Raw genomic sequence first — 18,151 nt, 5'->3', positions numbered from 1 at the left:
AAATCTGTAGTTTGGGTTGTCAGCTGTGTGCACACGGGGTTCCCAGCTTCCGAATTTCACGTGCACTGGTCTCGAAACATGCATGCATTAAGATTGTGTCGTGACGGTTGCAAGGGCAGATCCAGAATCGTTGGGGCAAAACTTTGAAATTTCTTTTATTATAACCATGGCCTTTCTGAGGGTTGAGACTACATTTTGGTGCTTTAAATGAAATACATGAAGACCAAATAACCCTTCATTTCAGTCACTTTCTTTTCAAAACAAAACCCATAAAGTCAAAAACGGTAGCTCTTTTGGGGGAGGAAGGCCCCCATTTCCCTCCTCGGCTTCTCTCTTGGACAGCTACAAGATTTGCTGTCAAATTGTCTCACACATGGGCACTCGCACACAGTTGCACCCTTCACCATATTGAAACAGGTGTTTTCTCTCGGTCAGCTGATGCACTGTCTACCCACTGCAAGAAACGACAGATTTTTCAATTTTTCCCTAATTGGCGGAAGCGCAGAGGCACTGTCTTAAAACACTGGTAAATTTTCTCCGTTTTCAAAGGGTTCAAATCCTTTATTATTCAGAAAAATACTATGTTAACCTTGACTTGATAATCGTTAGTTGTGCTTTGCCTGTGAATTTCAGTCGAAACCCGTAGGTGCAGCTCTATGTAAGTAACATAATTGGCCCAAGTTTTGACTTACTCTAACAATCAAGACAACTAACGTCCCTGCACAAATAAAGGGCTGGTTGCATTCCCTTCACCATTACCATCTAGCAATAACCATAAATTTGAGTTTTCAGTTGAGGAGAAGCGACAAAAAAGTGGAAATTCTTTTATTCGAATGGGCGAAGACGCAAAGCGTCTGAGCCTATTTGAAACAAAGAATCCCCACTTTTTCAGTGTTTATCAGTCCTAAACCACTTTTCATTATTGTCTGTTGACCAAGAGAACAAAACGTTTTTTACTAATGATTTGAGTCATGAATTCCATCCATTTATTGTCCAGCGTTGGCTGAATAGACTGAAGCTTTACTCCGATAGCCCAAGCCGTTACTGTACAATTGCCAGGGTGCAACTTTTTGTTTTTCTTTAAGTTAACATGCGCGGAACAGGCGTTTCCATGAAGTCACGGGTCCGGTAGATATATACCCTGCACAATATACGGTAAAGGTGGAACCCCCCCCCATGTGATGCGCAAGCAGTATACCCTAAGGCTATTGTGCCTACTGCACCCCCCTTGGAAATCCCATATGGTGCATCGTATGGATCGTATAGGATGCATACCGCTCACAGCATGTATCTCGCAAGTCCAAGCTACATGTACATCAATCTTCAAGTTGTCAAATGCTATCAATATGCTTGTATGGGGTCTCTTTACACCACCAACAAGCACGTTTGGTGAGAGGCTGATTTGGAAACCACAGGTTACCATCCTTGAAGGCGTGACCACATTTACACCTTTGGGATTACTCATAGATATCCCTCAGTCACCGTAGGAAATTATTTCGTTTCAAAAACACATACATTTGGAATATCATATATGAAGTGTTGATAGGTGAGCTTCTGCAAGATTGATATGTTAGTATATAGTCATACAAACTTGTCATCTTATCGTTATTTCAAAAACTTTTATTTTAGTTACAGAGGAAGTTGGCAAAATGCGCATTACGAATACACAGACAAAATAATAATTAAAAAAATACTATACTTAACAATTTACTTTTAAATGAGTAAAAATGTCAAAAATGATGAAATAAAATGGAAGGAGCATGTATAAAAAGAAACAAGAGTGACACATTAAAAGTATAAGTAAAATGAAAGAAGTGTGCCATTTAAAATGAAAACCTGAACATAAAACAGAAAATATCAGCGCGGCAAATCGAATTATTAAAAAAAAAATGTCAACCCGTATCGTCTAAAACGGTGTACTAAAGAGTGTTGGTTTCTCATTCTACTCGACGTGATTGAGTGTAGTATGAACTGCGATTTGTGTCTATCAAAACAATTTTGAGCGTCCGTTTTTCAAGAATGAACAGTCAACTGAACATTCTTCAGACTGATCGATACTTTCCGAATGGGGTGTCGTGACAAAGTGGTTTGAATGCTGTTATGACGGTAACACACAATGCGACAAGAAGCAAGTACTCAAGCTAAAGCCTGTTTCAAATCAACGATGATAACATGGTTTAAAAAGATGATGAAATGCACTACATGTAACTCTCTGAAAATCTACTTGTCCGAATAACGTTGTTCTGTCTTGAACGGTGAACCCGTACCGACAACGACAGTGTCCCTTGAGAGGGGTGGGGCCCTGCGCTGGTAACTTATGGGTGGACGGGTTTTAGTTACCACATGACGATTATTATTACCGACGACAGAGTTTACTTGGAAAAAATTACGGCTACCCAAGTAGTAATTTGTCAAAGCCATTTTTCCTGGTTCCAAGGCAAAATCTGGACAGATGTCACATCTGTTTTGAGTGTGCCTTGGTGGTTTGTTTTGGAGGTGGCCTGGTTTTGTATTGGCTTTGCCCTTAGTGTTAAAACTTCCTATAGAGGTTCGCTCCGCAGAGTGGTCGAAATTCTCTTGCCAAATGTGATCCCAAGTTTCATACGTCCTCGCGTTCATCCCTCTGTCAGCAGAGGAGGCTGTGTTACCCAAAGAGTTCATTCGGAGGTTGCTTCTCTTTCGACCGGTGCTTTTAAGATGGCTGCCGACCACCTCGGCCCGTAACTCACCAACTATGTTTACAAACGTCCCTCCTGTGTAGGAGTCAATGAGTTTGGATTTGACAGCCTCAGCCCCCAAGTTACCCAGTTTGCGCCGACCTTGGCGTTTCCTGTTTCCTTTGCTTTTAAAGATTGGAGTGCTGCTACTTGGTTTCGGCAGGTCACATTGTGGCCACACAGTACTGTGCGTCTCTCGTGAGCTTCCTCGTGAGGTGTCTTCACAAAGCACCCGGCGTCTGTTGTCGACTCTGTGTTCTTTTATGGTGATTGCAGTTGGTGACACCATAGAACGGTTACCTCTGAAAAAAAATGTGGAGGCCATACTTTTTCTCTGCAGCCACAATAACAGACATACGTAAAACATAATACAACGACATTGACTTTTTCAAGGCAGTCTTTTTTTTTGAGCAATCAATTCGCTGCCAAGAATGAGCTATTATTTTGGAATTCAGAGCGCCCGGTTTACTCCTGCTGACATCCTCCCCAAAGATATATACTGTTATATTTTGTTGCGTGTAATTTTCAGTTCCATTTAATTTAGTCGGATGTCACATTTTCCTTCTGATTTACAGCCGCGACAGGAATTTGGGTGGGCTCAGCGAAATGCGAGGACCATTTTGGAGTGCATCATGGTCAGCGTCCATTAATATGGTCACAGGCATTCTTGAACTTCGAACTGCCAAATAAACGTAAAGGCCCCTTAATATTCGACCCCAATTCAATAAAGAAAATCTGCTCTCCAATTCTGTTTTGCTGTTCTGTTCTGTAATCTCATTGCGCAAATGGTCTAGTAATGTTACGGCCAAGTAGTCCTTGGTATTTACATGGTATACTGTTTGCGGTGCACCTTCATTGTTGTATGCGTTTCATAGTTGATGGGTGCTTCAGATGAGATAACGTGTTATCACTTGTACTGGATTCCAACAGCTTGATGTATTTCAACACAGAAATGCCGTGTAATGTGCTTTGATCGGCTGCGCCACGAAACAGCATGCGTGGAATGTTATTAGTTCCTATGCCTATGGTTGATAATCTTTCGCTATAACATATCAATCTGGCAGAGATTAATGAACTCCTCAGATTCGCGCTTTGCCGGCCGTACGCTTCACACAACATAATTGGTTTTTGCAGCCGTATGGCCTTGTGTACCATATGCCTACTGTGTACCTTGAACACGGCTCAAAAAGTAGCATTTATAACATGAAAATAATAATTTCATGTATCACTAAAATACTTAGAAAGACATGATATGAAACACAAACGCGTGTCGTGACCTCCCGTTGTCAATTATCTTGAATATATACATGTATAGTGTTGCGTAATTTAGTTTGGCTGTACATTGATAAGATTTTTGCAACCGAAAACGAGGTGTTATTTTTAGTCGCATGAAAAGAGTGTGAAGTATATTCAGCCAACTGAACGAATAAAAGACACATATGAAGGGAAATGGCGATTGCGCGTTTATACGTTCAGCAGCTCGCCCTTCCTACTGGACTAAGGGCTGAAGCACTTAAAATTTAACCCATTTAACTACAGGCACCTGTAATGATAGCCCCCGTCCCCGGTGTACCCGCGCCTCTCCCGCCCCAAAACCAAGAAATTGAAAGTTTCGCGTACAACACAGGTGACTCCAAGGTTTTGTTATTGGTGACTTCAAGATTCTTGAGGAGCGATCCAAGGGACATAACCTACCGAACCGATGGTAGACGAAGATGGTCAGATCCTGGAGTCGATATAGGCCTACTTGGTGTGATCAAGATGACCCTATCCTCCGCTGTCTGCCGCAGGGTCCGCCCCGTATCCATGACAGTATGATCCCGTCGGTACTGTTCCATGTACAGTCCAACGTTCTGGTAATGTCTGAAGACAAACTCGTTGGATCGGCTGTCTGAAGCGGTAGCCTCGTACAGCCGAGAGGGAAATGGTTTCCGCGGAATCCGAGACGCACCCACCCCCCTGTGTTTCGTCTTAGGACCAGCAACGCTCCCCCATCCAGTGAGATGTCCATCGTCGCGGGGATGCGCACCCCTATCGCAAATGCAAGGCAGATCTGTGGAGAGCTTTAGGAGTGAGGAAGATGCTTTGCTTGTGCATTCGTAGTTGCAGGTAGGAGAATCCTCAGTGCGCTGTCCTCTCACTGTCATCTTATATACCATTTGACAACATCACTACAGTGAGAAACAACCACGACACAATAGTCAGTACGACCATAGAGGAAGGAATTCTAATGCTTCTTCAGCCTAAGGACATCTCCAATCTTTGACTACTGTTGACACGTTCCACAGAGCCGATTCCGGAAACTCTTTTCAGTGGGAAGCCCACTGTTTGAACACCTCCACAGCTGCTATTAACTATTGCATGCTTCTAACATACACACCTTAGCCATTCCATCCCAGTTTTCTTTTCAGTGCCGACGGGCGCCAAACGATGCTCCTCGTTATATAGATGTAGAAGGCGATTGCGAAGTGTAAAGTCCCTAGACAGTTGCACCTGTCAGCTAAATTTATCTCATTACCATGGCAACGTTTCCTGTTGTATGCAACACTCATCAACAGCGACTTTATTATGAGTACACTTGTTCAACAACCCGTAACATCAATTTAGAAAAGACCAGATTTTCTGTGACACTCTGAACGTGTAGTTAAAACCATGTATCGAGAGACCTCCACGAAGAGACCATGAGCTTTCAAAGTAGTACTCGTAACGTGTACATGCCCGTTACCCTGGCCTGACAGTCAAAAGGCCACGTGAATGCTGTAGCCGCATTCCTTGGTCCCTGCATGTGCACTTTGACCTTCGAAGGATTAGGAAGAAACCTTAGCATTTGGGTCGCAGCCGTTCGTCATTGTCTATTGTTCATAACATCATATTTCTTCCGTGATTCAGAATAAAAAGTGAATTTTTATTTTAGAACTTTTGGGGTGAATGCAAATACGTTCTATTTGTCTTACTTTGGCTCTTCTCGTCTCAGGAACTATTTTTTTGTTGTTATTGTCGTTTTCAGCCCTAATAATTTTCACGAATGTAAAGAACGCCCTCTTTCGGAAATTATTTTTAGCCTTCGGCATGCAACCTCGTCTTTCAAAGCGAGTGCTTTATGAAAACATAAACATACATACCAGAAACGGTGAATGATTACACATACATAAACACAGTGGGATTTTTGAGCTGTAACTTCTCGAAAGGACGTTTTAGCTTCATACTGGGGTTGGGTGTTCCTACCCTGTCAAACAGTAAGGCAATGCCTGTGACTCGCAGAGGCCGCGGCTCTGCGCTTGAAAAAGTGAGACATTTTCCTTTTTTCTGATGTTCGATCAGAAAAACAGTAAATTTTAAACAAAAATCAAGTCAAATGATTACAGTAACATAGCAGGACAAAGTTAATTAAAACAACACTCCAGACGGAACTATAGTAAAATATAAAGGACGGTGGTCACAAGATTCTTTCCTTCCAATTTAAACGAAAAAAGAACCTGCCGAAAGCACTGGCCCCGTAGAGCATTTTGGAACAAGAATAAGACTTAAGGCGAGTTTAGTGATTCATTCAATAAAATTACTGAGCAATGTATTACCTCAAATTCTCATCCTCCAGATTAACGTTTTTACAGCTTTTGCTGCATTTACTGGATAGAATAAGAATTCCAGATACATGTTTACTATACCTGTAATAATTTGGGATTCAATTCTATCTTTGCACACCATGCAGCGGCGTAACTGGGACACATTTTGCAGGGGGCGCTTCGGGGAACTTTGTTTTCTGGAGAGGGGCACTCAGTGGGTTCGACGGTCACAGTTTTTTAAACACAGACTAAGGTGTACTACGGTTTCCTTCTCTAATTTCTGAGCGGGGAACACACAGTTGGTACAGACCTCTAGCTGGGAGCCACAGTGCACAACGCCATGCTCCCTCTTGTAGTTATGTCACTGACACCATATCGAAATTGGCATGCACGCACATTCGTATCAGTATGAATCAATTCAAAGAATTGGATGTGCAGACCAGAACAATACGCACTTGAAAAATTAGGGGACTTCACTGAAGCAGACTTAATTCGCCCATTTTTCATTGATGAAAATGACACTGAAATTTTTATTATCTGGTGTAGCTTTTCATAAAGATGCCATAAGGCAACCCATTCTTCGTTCTGCCCTTCAGCATTACATGTAACACGTCTGCCACGTATTATTAACTGCACGCGCTCCGTTGCTATTGGTAACTAAATACGAAATGAAGAGCGAAATTTTGTTTCCGTATTTTGTTCCACTTTTCGAATTTTTCGTCTGTCTGGTCATTGTTCCACAGATTTTTCTTACAGACTTTAACTTACTTATGTCGCAGCAAAAGTAAGAATAATTCTGTTGAGAATGGAACTGGAAAGCAGAAATGGTCAAAAGAGGCCTATCAAGTTGGATTTACACGTTGGGCCCGTTTGAGAGGATTTGAGGCTGGCAGTTGTTTACATCCTCCCTGCATCTGGGTGTTGGGCAAGCAATAATTGTTATATAATTGACTTTTGTTTTTGCCAGGAAAAATACATTACGAGGGAAGTGATATTAACACAAACGTGAACCCTCTCAGCCATAATGCTGCATCGGTGTGAACGACCAACCATATGCAATTCTGGCAAGCGTTTGTTGTTTGAAAATATATTCATTATTTCAACATTAAGTTCCAGTTATAAGGTAATTATAATCATTTTAGTCGAAACCTCCTTAGGGAACTAAATAATGCACTTTAGGGTACCGAGCGTGCGCTTGACCACGCCTGGAGCATGCAGTCTTCATTACACGCACCAGAAAAATTATAGCCCGAAATTGCGCTTTAATTATTCAACACCAAAATATTCCTCTCCCCTCGGTTCGTGCCATTAAGGTCTAGTGAATATTTCAAGAGACAGTATGGATCCTCGCTCGCTCTACATTACAACGAAATGCGTGTCCGCGGCTCAATGACAGAAAGATGAGTTTGATTTAATATTCATGATCGACTGCGCTGTATCCGGTACAGAGCCCGGTGAGCTCCATCCAATTTCACACTGAACCAATGTAATGAATCAAGTGCATGAACAAAGTGAAGGGTGTGCGCGTGAGCTCCGTAGGCACATAAAATCATATCCAAACTGCTGTGATGTGGGCTTACACTCGGTGACTCTGTCAGCCTGTTGCGACCGCCAGCATGCAGCTATAGACGGTTCTATCTGTATATTAAATTTCACAACAGTGCAGTTGCTATAAGGACCGTATTGGAATATCGATTGCGAGAGTGCGAGAGCAGTTTTCGTATCGATTAAAGCTTTAAACAAGGATCTATCCTCGGTGGAAGCAAGAAATAATTGTGTCCCGACACAAAGGCAGCAGGAGACCAATAAATCCGCTGTATCATCTCGACGGTGTTCATCCTTTCCTTGCCCGAGTCCGTCGATTTTACTCACTTTGTCGCCAAGGAATTCCACGGAAGAACTCCACCCAAGCGTCCGCACCCCCACCATGCCGGAACCCATGACAGACTCTGATTCCCTGGGGGATGTGATCCCCCCTCGGAAGGGGTCCGGGGCCTCCCTCAGGTCGAGTAACAGCAGCGAGGGATCGGACAAGAACCTCAAGATGGGGGACACCGAGGTGGTATTCGTGGAGCAACTGAACCCCAAGTACGAGTGCGTGTTCTGCAACCAAGTGCTGCGATATCCGGTGCAGTTCGAGGAATGTGGTCATCGCTGCTGCACTTCGTGCCTGCCAAGTCTTTTACGGTAGGAAGAAACTGTTTCTCCTTTCGTCTGAATCATTTTTACTCAAAGTTCCCCTCCTATTTTCCAACGAAAGCTTTTGTTTGTACCTATACCACTCTAATACTTTGGATGCTTTTAAGTTTTTTTTTATTTTTTTAATACAACTATTGTTTCAAAGGCAGCCATTTAAAACAACATTTTTTTGTGTCCAAAATGGGAAAGCTTATCAGGGAATCTCCATGGGAAATGAGGTTGCGCCATTACACCGTGGTTTTCATCACGGGGATAATGGTCCAGCGGAAGAAATTAAATGGAAAAGGCCTTACAAAAGCCCAATGAAACAAACAAAAACACCAATCATTATTCTGCTGACTCTGGAACCGCAATTGTCACAGGTACGGTCAAAACATTTTGTGTTAAATTAACCACTTCAATGTAACACCGGACTAACGTCCAGCATGGATGTCCACTGTTGGCACCGCAGTTTGGGCAGTGTGTTAGGGTGGGCCTAAGTGACTAACTTAGGGGCGTAAAGGCTTCAGCCCCTTCGGCTCTGCTCCTGAATTAGAGCTATGATAAGCCAATGTTATCTTCGTTTTCGTTAAGACTGACAAACGCCCCAACATTCCTTCTATAGTCATTTTTATTCGCAAACTGCATTTCGGCATTGTCGTATTTTATCTTCTGCCAGTTACGTACATTGCATTATCTCTTGTAATATAATTATGTCTTTTAATGTAATTCAGACTGACAACGTTATCTTTAATTTCTATGATAAGAATGTATTCTTAATTCGGATCAAATGATCAGACTTTTGGAAATGATCAGTAATTTATGCAGTTGGTGTTTTGGCCAACGTTAGGTATAATTTCAACTTGTTTGACAACGATGTCGGTTTAATTTTTTTCGTATTTTCACGCAACTAGAAAACCTGTTAAACAGTACCTGTGGAACATAAATGAACCAAATTGCTCAAAAGACAGTAGTTGATATTAACATGCAATCCTAGCTGGACTTTAACATGACAAAACTCCGGGATACGTTATTCTAGTCTATTTACCTTACGAATTAGAGTTGGGACGTCATCGTGATGTGTCGTATAGCTTTAGATGTGCCACCCGATTTGTCCTGATCCTGACATAATTTATTTCAGGATAACGACATAATAGCAAGGCAAGATTTAGATATTTGAATAATCTATCACAAGATGATATCATCCTGTAAGCAGGATGTGACATTATGAGAAACTTTATCACAGGATTGTGGCATCCTGAAAATAAGATGACGACCTCCTACACGATAACGTTTAATTCAGAGTCGTTAGGTAACTTATCACAGAACGAAGACACCCTAAGTGTATTGTTAACATTCTAGGGTATAATTCATCACTTACACTTCCTGAGTATTGTCAAGTGTAGTAATGTATAATCTCAGGGTGTCGCCATCTCACTTTCAGCATGTCGTCATCCTGCCCTAGATAATCACAGGATTTTGACTGCCTGCTTTCAAGATTTTTCATCTTTGATGTATTATCTCACCATGTCGACATCTTAGCCCTGATGTGTTGTCATCCCGACTTAAAAATATGTCAAGATTTCAGAAAGTCGGATGACTCTTTTAAACCTCTGTACGTGCACCCGTGATGGAAATTTGATTGGTAACCTTTAAGAGACATTGTTAAATTTGCTATGAACGACAGAGTTGGGTATGGATCTGATTAAATTATACAGGAACAGATTAAAGCGATTTTAAGCATGTGCGGATAGCTCAGTGTATCAGTTTCACATCGGTGGCGTGGGCGTTAATGAGCAAAGAACTCAATTTGAATTTTGATTTGAAGTATTCCCAAAACTGACAGCACTGATGAAGCTGTTTAAAATGTTTTTAAAGTAGGAGTGGCCAACCCAACCTTGCATGGTAAATTTCCAAGATGGTACAACCATTAGGAAGGTCACTGCGCAGTCCATTTATTGCGGGGCATCATAATGATAATTACATCGTATAATGATTAGCGAAGCGATTGTGTCAAGATCATAGGCTTCGTGAAGGCGTGGAGAATTGTTAACACGTTGTCATGGCAACTTTCCCGTTAGCACGTTCAAGGTCCCAGTTTTTGGAAATCGTCAACATAATGAACATTTTGTTCCGTACAGCTGACCAACGTCAGATCTTGACTTCTGGGGAAACGAAAAATTACCGCAGTTAATGTTTTCCACTCAAAGAACTAAAACGAATTGTGCATTTTTATGAATAAACAGTTTTTTCTGGTTTTGACAGAACAGTAATGTACACCAAAGCAACTATTTTTTAAATTCATGTGCAAGAAATGCTGAGAACACGTGTACATGACAATGAACAGTCACCATATATTATTTATTACTTACAATGACTGTTGCCGGCAAACGGCAAATTGAAGGGACACTTTATGAGACAATAAGGAGCAATGGAACTGTTTGGATACAATCCCTGACACGTAGTTTTGTAACCCATCTATTTTTTTGTTGTCAGTCATCGTTATACCAGGTTGTTTGGACCGTATCAGGTTTTTAAACAAATTAATTTAAGTCCTCCAGTGAACGAAGCATGTAATGTTAATATTCGGTGTTACGGCTGTTTATAGCTTGTAAAATTCTGAACATTTCCAGGATTTGGCCAAGGTGATGCAAGAGTCGAATGTATCATTGTTGATCCAGTAATTTGCGAGGAGAAAACGCATAAATGATTTCAATGAATTTGGGTATATACGGAAAACTTCTAGACTTTGGTTTGTGTTTATGCCTGACCTGACATCCCATCGAAGTTGCTGCAGATTTGGGCATGTTTGTTACGATTTCTTTTAAATGCCCCTAAATTTTTATTGTACATTGTGAAGCAAATTCTGCAAAATACTAGTAGAATGAAATGAAAAAGCATGAGGAAATCCTGTATTAAAAAGAAGTTCAAAACATAAATTTTGTAAAATCTATATTATTTCGTTATCAGGGACCCTTTAGATAATGTTAAGTCTTATTTTCAGTTAGTCCTTTTCCCTGTTGGTTTTACGTATCTCTCTTGCCATCACTTGAGACGATTTCATGCTGGACAGCAACAGTGTAGTTGATTGCAAGTCCCGAATTGTTTTTCACAAGAACAGTTTTAGTGACGGGGTGAGAACTGACAACGGAATGCTTTTGTCGCAGTTCTTTTGATTAGCTTGTAAATTGGTTTAATACCACTGGATGACTTGTCTTGGACCTGTGATGGACTTGTGAGGACTTGTGATGGATTCAATTGCTCCACTGCTGCCTGGACAGCACACCTAAAGCCCGTACTCTTTCTTTTACAGGGTTGCCCCTCGATGCCCATTAGACCAAGCGCCAGTGTCCAGAGACAGTGTAAGTCATAATTACACAAGCCCCCCTCCCTGTAATTTAAACATTTGTGCTAACAGCCGTTAAGTCAAAATTTTGTGAACTCCCTGTCTCAGCTGTATTATGGCTGTACTTTTGGTACGTTTAGGTCTATGTGGACACGGCGTTTGGGCGAGAAATCGGCGAGCTGGAGGTGAAATGCCCAAACCATGGCAGGGGCTGTGGATGGACTGGAGTCCTCAACGACAACAAGGTGAAACACGAAGCACATACCCGATGGAATTTACGTTCGACAAGTTCCCAATTCTTAGGTTTGAAATCAAATAGAGGGAATAAAAATGACGGAGAATATTTGTAATGGAAACAAAATGGATGCAACAATACGGGCGATTCACAATAGTGTGCCTCCAGTTAGAGTTTGCAACGCGTTGGCCAAGCACAACTCGAAATTTGTCGACCCTTTCCAAAAGCGTATTAGGTGAACAAACATTGTGATTGGCCAACGCGTTGCCAGCTCTTGGAGACGCACTATTGTGAAACGCCTGTATTGTTGTATTATTTGGTGTGCGAACTTCCTGTTTTAGTGAAGCGACATTATGCGCTAAAATTGCTCACTAATGAACTCTTGTGGTGGTATCCATTACAATTAGTCCATGTCGGATCATCACAAATCTCCTGCCCTAACCAGTTACAACTTACAAGTGACCTAATTCCAACTTCATTATGAAAAAACGCCCGTCTTCTTTGAACAATTTAAACTTTCCCCAATTTGGAGCTGAAATCCCCACGATAATAAGCTTGAATATCAGCTCATCAAAAGTTACCAAATGGAAATTATTTTGGACCTAAGGTTTTAGTCAAGATGTGGCTCATCTTCAGTTGAATATTGCTATCAGTTAATTAATGAACCTTTTCCCTTTTCTTCTAGACTCATTTCCAGCAGTGCATGTACAACGAAGTGGATTGCCCCAACGCATGCGGAGCCCACTTCGAGAAGCGATTCCTCGAGGCCCACATCAACGAAGACTGCACCAAGAGGATGATCATGTGCGAGTTTTGCGACAAGAAGATATTCTACAAGGACGAGATTGCCCACATGAACGCCTGCAAGAAGTTTCCCGTGCCCTGCCCGAACGGCTGCAAGCTGACCGACATTCCCCGTGAAAAGGTGGGGGTCAAATGGAGGTTTAATTTAACCCATTACCTGTAAAAGACGAAGCATTTAAACAAAAATGGTTTCAAGACGCATAGCTAACGTGCACTGAAAGGAGAAAGGTAAAATTTTATCTTAACACAGCACGATGATATTACACTTTAAAAAATGGAAAATGGACAAAGCGGAAAAGAGAGAGTTCCATTTTACGGACAACATTTGATGCCCCTGTGCACAAACCTTTATGAGACTTGCTGGGAAAAAAAACAAGTATTTCCTAAGTGCTTGGGAATTTTCCGAGCTAAAAATCACTTTTAAGACATGTTATCACTTTTTGAGGACTGTTATAACATTTTAAGTGAAAATTATTGTCCGTATGATGGAACTCTTTCCAACGGAAATACAAAAATTCAAACAAATTGATGTGAAATATAACGGACCCAGGCATAACTAGACTAAAAAGACAAAATCTCAAACGGAAAAATTAATTCGATTTTCTTTTCCTCAGGTCAAGGATCACGTGGATTCAGACTGCCCTAAGGCCAAGATACAGTGTCCCTTCAAGGACATGGGATGTGACTATAAGGTAATTCATTGTGATAAAAAAATGAACGATAAGAATTCAACCCCTGACAACTTCTTTGCACATTCAAACGCCCCTAGGAATTCTTCACTGTGAAAACCGCACAGTTGATTTAACACCCTCTTAATTTTTATTCAGCACTTTCATGCCAGTGTTACCATCTCCATGGATGACGGATTGATGCTTCTATTTTTCAGCGTTGATGCAACATGATTTATGATAATGGACAAGTCTGTACCTGGGACTAGGTCAGGGGCTATATGCATTTTTTTCAATATATATTGTAACGTCCCTGATAAGAATATCGATGGTATTATGACATGGATGGAGTGCTGCATTATAGAATGATATCCATTCCGTGTACTTCTTCAGTGTGAGCGACAGAAGATGCAGAAACACGTCCAAGACGAGCCAGTGGAGCATCTGACGTATGTCGGTGAGACGATGCTCAAACACACCACTCTGCTGGAAAAACACCAAGCTATGCTTCTCGATCACAAGGCAAATATCGATTTGAAACATTTTACAATAGAAGTTCCTGTTATAAGTTTGACACCTTACACGTTCATGATCAACCATTCACGGTGCGCCCTTCAACATTAAGTTGTAACTTGAGCAACAGTTGGGTGTCCGGTGGGCAGGAGGGCAACTTACCCCCGTGACTTTTTTTTTTACAAATGATACTTCACAGGTGAGTTGGAAAGAAAGTAATCGGTATATTTATTTATCAAATATTAGCTCGAAGACCCTAAGAAAACAACACCAGCAAATAAAACCATGGACGTCGGGGCCGTGATCAAGGCTTTCGATTTTTTTCTCTCCCCCAATGTCACGATAAATGAGCCCGAAGCCGCATTCGCTTTTGAATGTGCACCCCCCACACCTTCACCCACCCACACACGCACCAAAAGCTGGATACGCTGCTTTTGAGCAAATGTGTTCATGCTATGAAAACCTGGATAGATATTTCTAGAACGAAATAGTTTTGTCGTAGTCATTGAATCAACCCCTCAGTTTGTCAGTGTGTAACACTGGTACTCTCCGCTCGTAAGCATGGCATACTCAAATTAAATTGGTTTCAAGGTATCACTGGCGGGCACAAAAAAAGCGTGCATGACATGATAATGCATGACGACTGTAGTGATATTTTTGTTCCGTTTTCGATAATTATTTGCATGCCGTGCATAGGAAGGCATATTTTACGTTTATCGACTATATTTCACAGTGCTGATTCTCCGAACTTCGCTCTTCCAGGATTCGTTAGGCAGCTGCGTGCAGAAAGTTCGCGACCTCGAGATGCTGTATGGCTCTCAGCTGGTCTGGAAGATTGACCGGTACGCGGAGAGGGTGCAGGAGGCCAAGACCAACAAGAAAGTCACTATTTTCAGCCCGCCATTCCTGACCAGTCGCCATGGTTACAAGATGGCTGTGTCCGCATGCCTAAATGGCGACGGCAAAGGTAATTTTGGTATGAATTATTGAATGTGTTTGAACGGAAATCACCAGTTGTACAGTGAGTTATGAGGATTTGTTACTGCCTCACAATAAATACAAAACAGCCATCAAGTATATACAGGGTGTCTTTTAAAAACAAGGGAAACCGAGATATGTTTGTTTGTTGAATGTGACTCATTACTTTTGTAAACGGTAACCATCATCTGATTCATTATGACGTTCTCTGTCATACGACAGCAAGAAATCCAAATTTCTGTCACAGATGACTGAGCACGAAGTGGTTCAATGGGCCAAGTCAGAAATAGGTTCGTGCTCAGTCATGTGTAACGAAAATAATTGGCCACATTCAAGAAACAACTTAATTAATTTCGGTTTCACTTCTTTTTTTAGACACCCTGTATAAATGGTCAGGCCCATAGTCATACTTGTGCCGCTTTTCAAGCCCTATAAAATGAGTTTTGGTCTTTTCCGATGCGCTGGATCTCAACCGTCAAAGAGCCTCCTCCGACGTTCTTTTCCGTATCCTCATACCCCAGTTGGCTTTCAGCCGTTTCAATGATCCCTTTCTCCATTATGGAACCAAACTGTGTTGACTGACTGAGCATGTGCGATCCTTAAATTGCCTCAAGCATTATTAATTTGGATTTAATTGCACATACTTACAGCCCATTATTTGGTTCTTGTCTTCTCGACAGCCAAAGGCCACTTCATGTCCGTCTTCGTGTGCATCTGCAAGGGCGAATACGACGCGCTGCTGCCTTTTCCCTTCTCTCATCGCATCACCTTCACCTTGATCGACCAGTGCCAGGATCCCTCGGCCAGGAGGAATATCTCCTACACCATCAAGCCCAACCCCTGCAAGGAGAATAAACCGTTCCTCGGCCGGCCCTTGGGGGAGCGCAACGCCAGCTTTGGCACACAGAAGTTCGTGCCTTTGAACACGCTCAAGACGCTGGACTACATCAGAGACGACACCATGTTCATCAAGGTCCACGTGGATTATAATGATATGATACTCCTGTGATTTTGTTTTTCAGGGGCCAGAGACCCAGTGATGGGGAACGATATTATATTTTCATTGACCTGTTGTGAGTGGTGCCAAAGGGATCTGAGCATCTTTTCTACTACACGTCACAGCAATCCCTCGAAGTCCATCATAGTTGTTAAGCTGCATCCGTGAAGCGGTGGCTTATGCTTTAAACAATCCGCTTTAAACTACGGCTTCGTTTTCTCTGTTACTGTTGAGAAAGTTCGTACACTAAAAGACGGTCCGTTTTCGAACACAGACTTATATGAGAGGGTTGAATACAGGCTTGCGTGATGAAATGTAGGACGTGAGGCCAGACGATTCGCGTAAGGTGGGGAGCTTCAGGAATTAATTATTATTGTGCAGAGTTGTATAAATGCTGTCAAAGAAAAAGTGCCACTAATTTGAGTAAATATTTCCCCAAATGTAAATTATTTTGTACCATACGGATGTAAACATGCAGATTCGTATTATCGAGTATTGTAACAGTTTTTTATAGTTGTGAACAAAAAATTATTAGTTCTGATTGATAAAATGGCGAAATTTTCCTTTGTACATACACTCATAAATTTAACTTTGAAAGCTAATCGTATTTGTGTATAATTGGGGTCCATGGCTTCATGATTATAGCCGTGAGGCATAACATCAAAAACAGTGAATCCAAGCGTCAAATAGTTCTGTGCCAAAAAAGTGCACACTGCACTTTATGTTTAGTGTTTAAGGTATAAGACTGACCAGATATGCATGATCATAAGTGCATAAATAAAATGAAGTTTTCTTCATCATTTTTGGTTAATCTTCCTTTTCTGATCTGCTGGCAACATGAGGAAATTTCAGTGTGGCCCTACACTGCAATGGCCGTCGCGGTTTAATTTTGCTGAGTCAGTTAATTATGTCATACACGTACTGAATGATGCAGCATCCAGGTTCCTCGGTTATTCTGAAGTCATCCTTTGTTCCTTTTCTCCTCTGCTCATGCATTTTCTTTGTCAACGAATACAACCTTGTCCCTGTCAGCTGACGGGTCTAGACTTAGATATCCCATTAAATATAAAGAATATATTTTTGGAGATACCTATTGGTATAAATACTTCGTACCGTATTTTAAAATCAAAAGTAGAAAGTACAATATATATGGTACTGCCGTAAAGATTGATACTTCTCTAAATCAGGTAGAAGGTGAAACAAAATATTATAGAATAATTATTTATGCAGGTTTAATTCCTTGCTCATTAAAATGTCATTTCAAGCCATTGTGGTAACATGAGCTGCTACTGGTTGATGTCATTTTTGTTATTAATTAATAAACTGAAGTACCATACAAATTTTGTTTCCGTTATTTCTGTAGGACAGTTGTTATGATAATTGTTGTATTAAGAGAAAATTGTGACATAATGTCCTCAATTATAGTCTGCCCCAAGAACAGTTTGTTGGAAATGACAACACAACAAGTTTGGCAAACCGTATCCTGGACCGAGAACCCAACAACCTCTCGTCGGTGCACACACCAGAAACACAACTAAACAAACGTGACCGTGCTTCACTTTCGAGTATGTCAACCCGTAGTCTTGGCCCAAGACGGGATTTGCAATATTTTTGCTCCACATACATGTATATACTGTTCGTTATTACAAAAGCCCAATCGTTCCACAGACAAAAAAACACCGGGAAACTAATTCGTTATGACGAATTAGTAATTCGTAATAACGAATTAGTTTCCCACTGCTTTTTTATGTGTGGCACCATTCGGCAGTCGAACGTTACTGCGCGAGATTTGGCGTTGAACAGAGCAGCTAACGTTGTACTAACATAATGGTAGAGGGCGCAAATCCATACGGACAAAAACCGACAGGTTAGCTGCCACCGACGCCTGTTCGTGTTACATCACTGAGCTACAGAAACAAACTGCATGCACCAGTACCATCTACGTTGATGACGTTAGTGAATCACAATCAATAAACGATAAATTATTATGACGATCCATCATGTCTAATGATGACGACGATGATAGTCTATGTAAAAACAAACTTTAACAGCTATTCACTGAGCTGATCTAAAACAAAACTTGATATGCAATAATTTAAGCCCAACTATGTGTTGCTTGTAACGGGACTTTTACAATCATGCGATCCACGGT

The 18,151-nt window shown here is 41.4% G+C and overlaps 2 protein-coding genes across 2 annotated transcripts; one reads left to right on the top strand and one right to left on the bottom strand.

Moving 5' to 3' along the window:
* Nucleotides 1–540: 540 nt before the first annotated feature.
* On the bottom strand, nt 541–5,116 carry LOC110987049 (uncharacterized). The gene is made up of 2 exons (XM_022249461.2): nt 4,413–5,116; nt 541–3,019 (listed from the first exon to the last, which is right to left on the bottom strand). Exons 1-2 carry the CDS (start codon nt 4,874–4,876, stop codon nt 2,221–2,223), a joined length of 1,263 nt encoding a protein of 420 aa, XP_022105153.2. The 5' UTR covers nt 4,877–5,116; the 3' UTR covers nt 541–2,220.
* A 2,723-nt stretch (nt 5,117–7,839) lies between these two features.
* On the top strand, nt 7,840–17,327 carry LOC110987009 (TNF receptor-associated factor 4-like). Its single transcript, XM_022249386.2, has 8 exons — nt 7,840–8,467; nt 11,772–11,820; nt 11,945–12,049; nt 12,725–12,964; nt 13,458–13,535; nt 13,905–14,033; nt 14,787–14,991; nt 15,683–17,327. Exons 1-8 carry the CDS (start codon nt 8,208–8,210, stop codon nt 16,009–16,011), a joined length of 1,395 nt encoding a protein of 464 aa, XP_022105078.2. The 5' UTR covers nt 7,840–8,207; the 3' UTR covers nt 16,012–17,327.
* The last annotated feature ends 824 nt before the right edge of the window (nt 17,328–18,151 follow it).

The sequence above is a fragment of the Acanthaster planci genome, linkage group LG09, assembly GCF_054643075.1.
Source record: "Acanthaster planci isolate LZ-2023a linkage group LG09, COTS_SCS, whole genome shotgun sequence".
NCBI classification, from domain to species: domain Eukaryota; kingdom Metazoa; phylum Echinodermata; class Asteroidea; order Valvatida; family Acanthasteridae; genus Acanthaster; species Acanthaster planci.
The sequence above is the reverse complement of the archived record's forward strand: the minus strand, read 5'-3'. Positions and strand labels throughout refer to the sequence as shown.

What these genes read in the sequence shown, in the direction of transcription:
- LOC110987009 (XM_022249386.2), top strand. Translation starts at nt 8,208, where the DNA reads ATGCCGGAACCCATGACAGACTCTGATTCCCTGGGGGATGTGATCCCC. An exon ending in GAGTCCTCAACGACAACAAG is followed by an intron (nt 12,050 to 12,724) that starts GTGAAACACGAA and finishes CTTTTCTTCTAG; the next exon opens with ACTCATTTCCAGCAGTGCAT. An exon ending in CCTAAATGGCGACGGCAAAG is followed by an intron (nt 14,992 to 15,682) that starts GTAATTTTGGTA and finishes TCTTCTCGACAG; the next exon opens with CCAAAGGCCACTTCATGTCC.
- LOC110987049 (XM_022249461.2), bottom strand. Translation starts at nt 4,876, where the DNA reads ATGGTATATAAGATGACAGTGAGAGGACAGCGCACTGAGGATTCTCCT. An exon ending in CTTCGTCTACCATCGGTTCG is followed by an intron (nt 3,020 to 4,412) that starts GTAGGTTATGTC and finishes ATTTTTTTTCAG; the next exon opens with AGGTAACCGTTCTATGGTGT.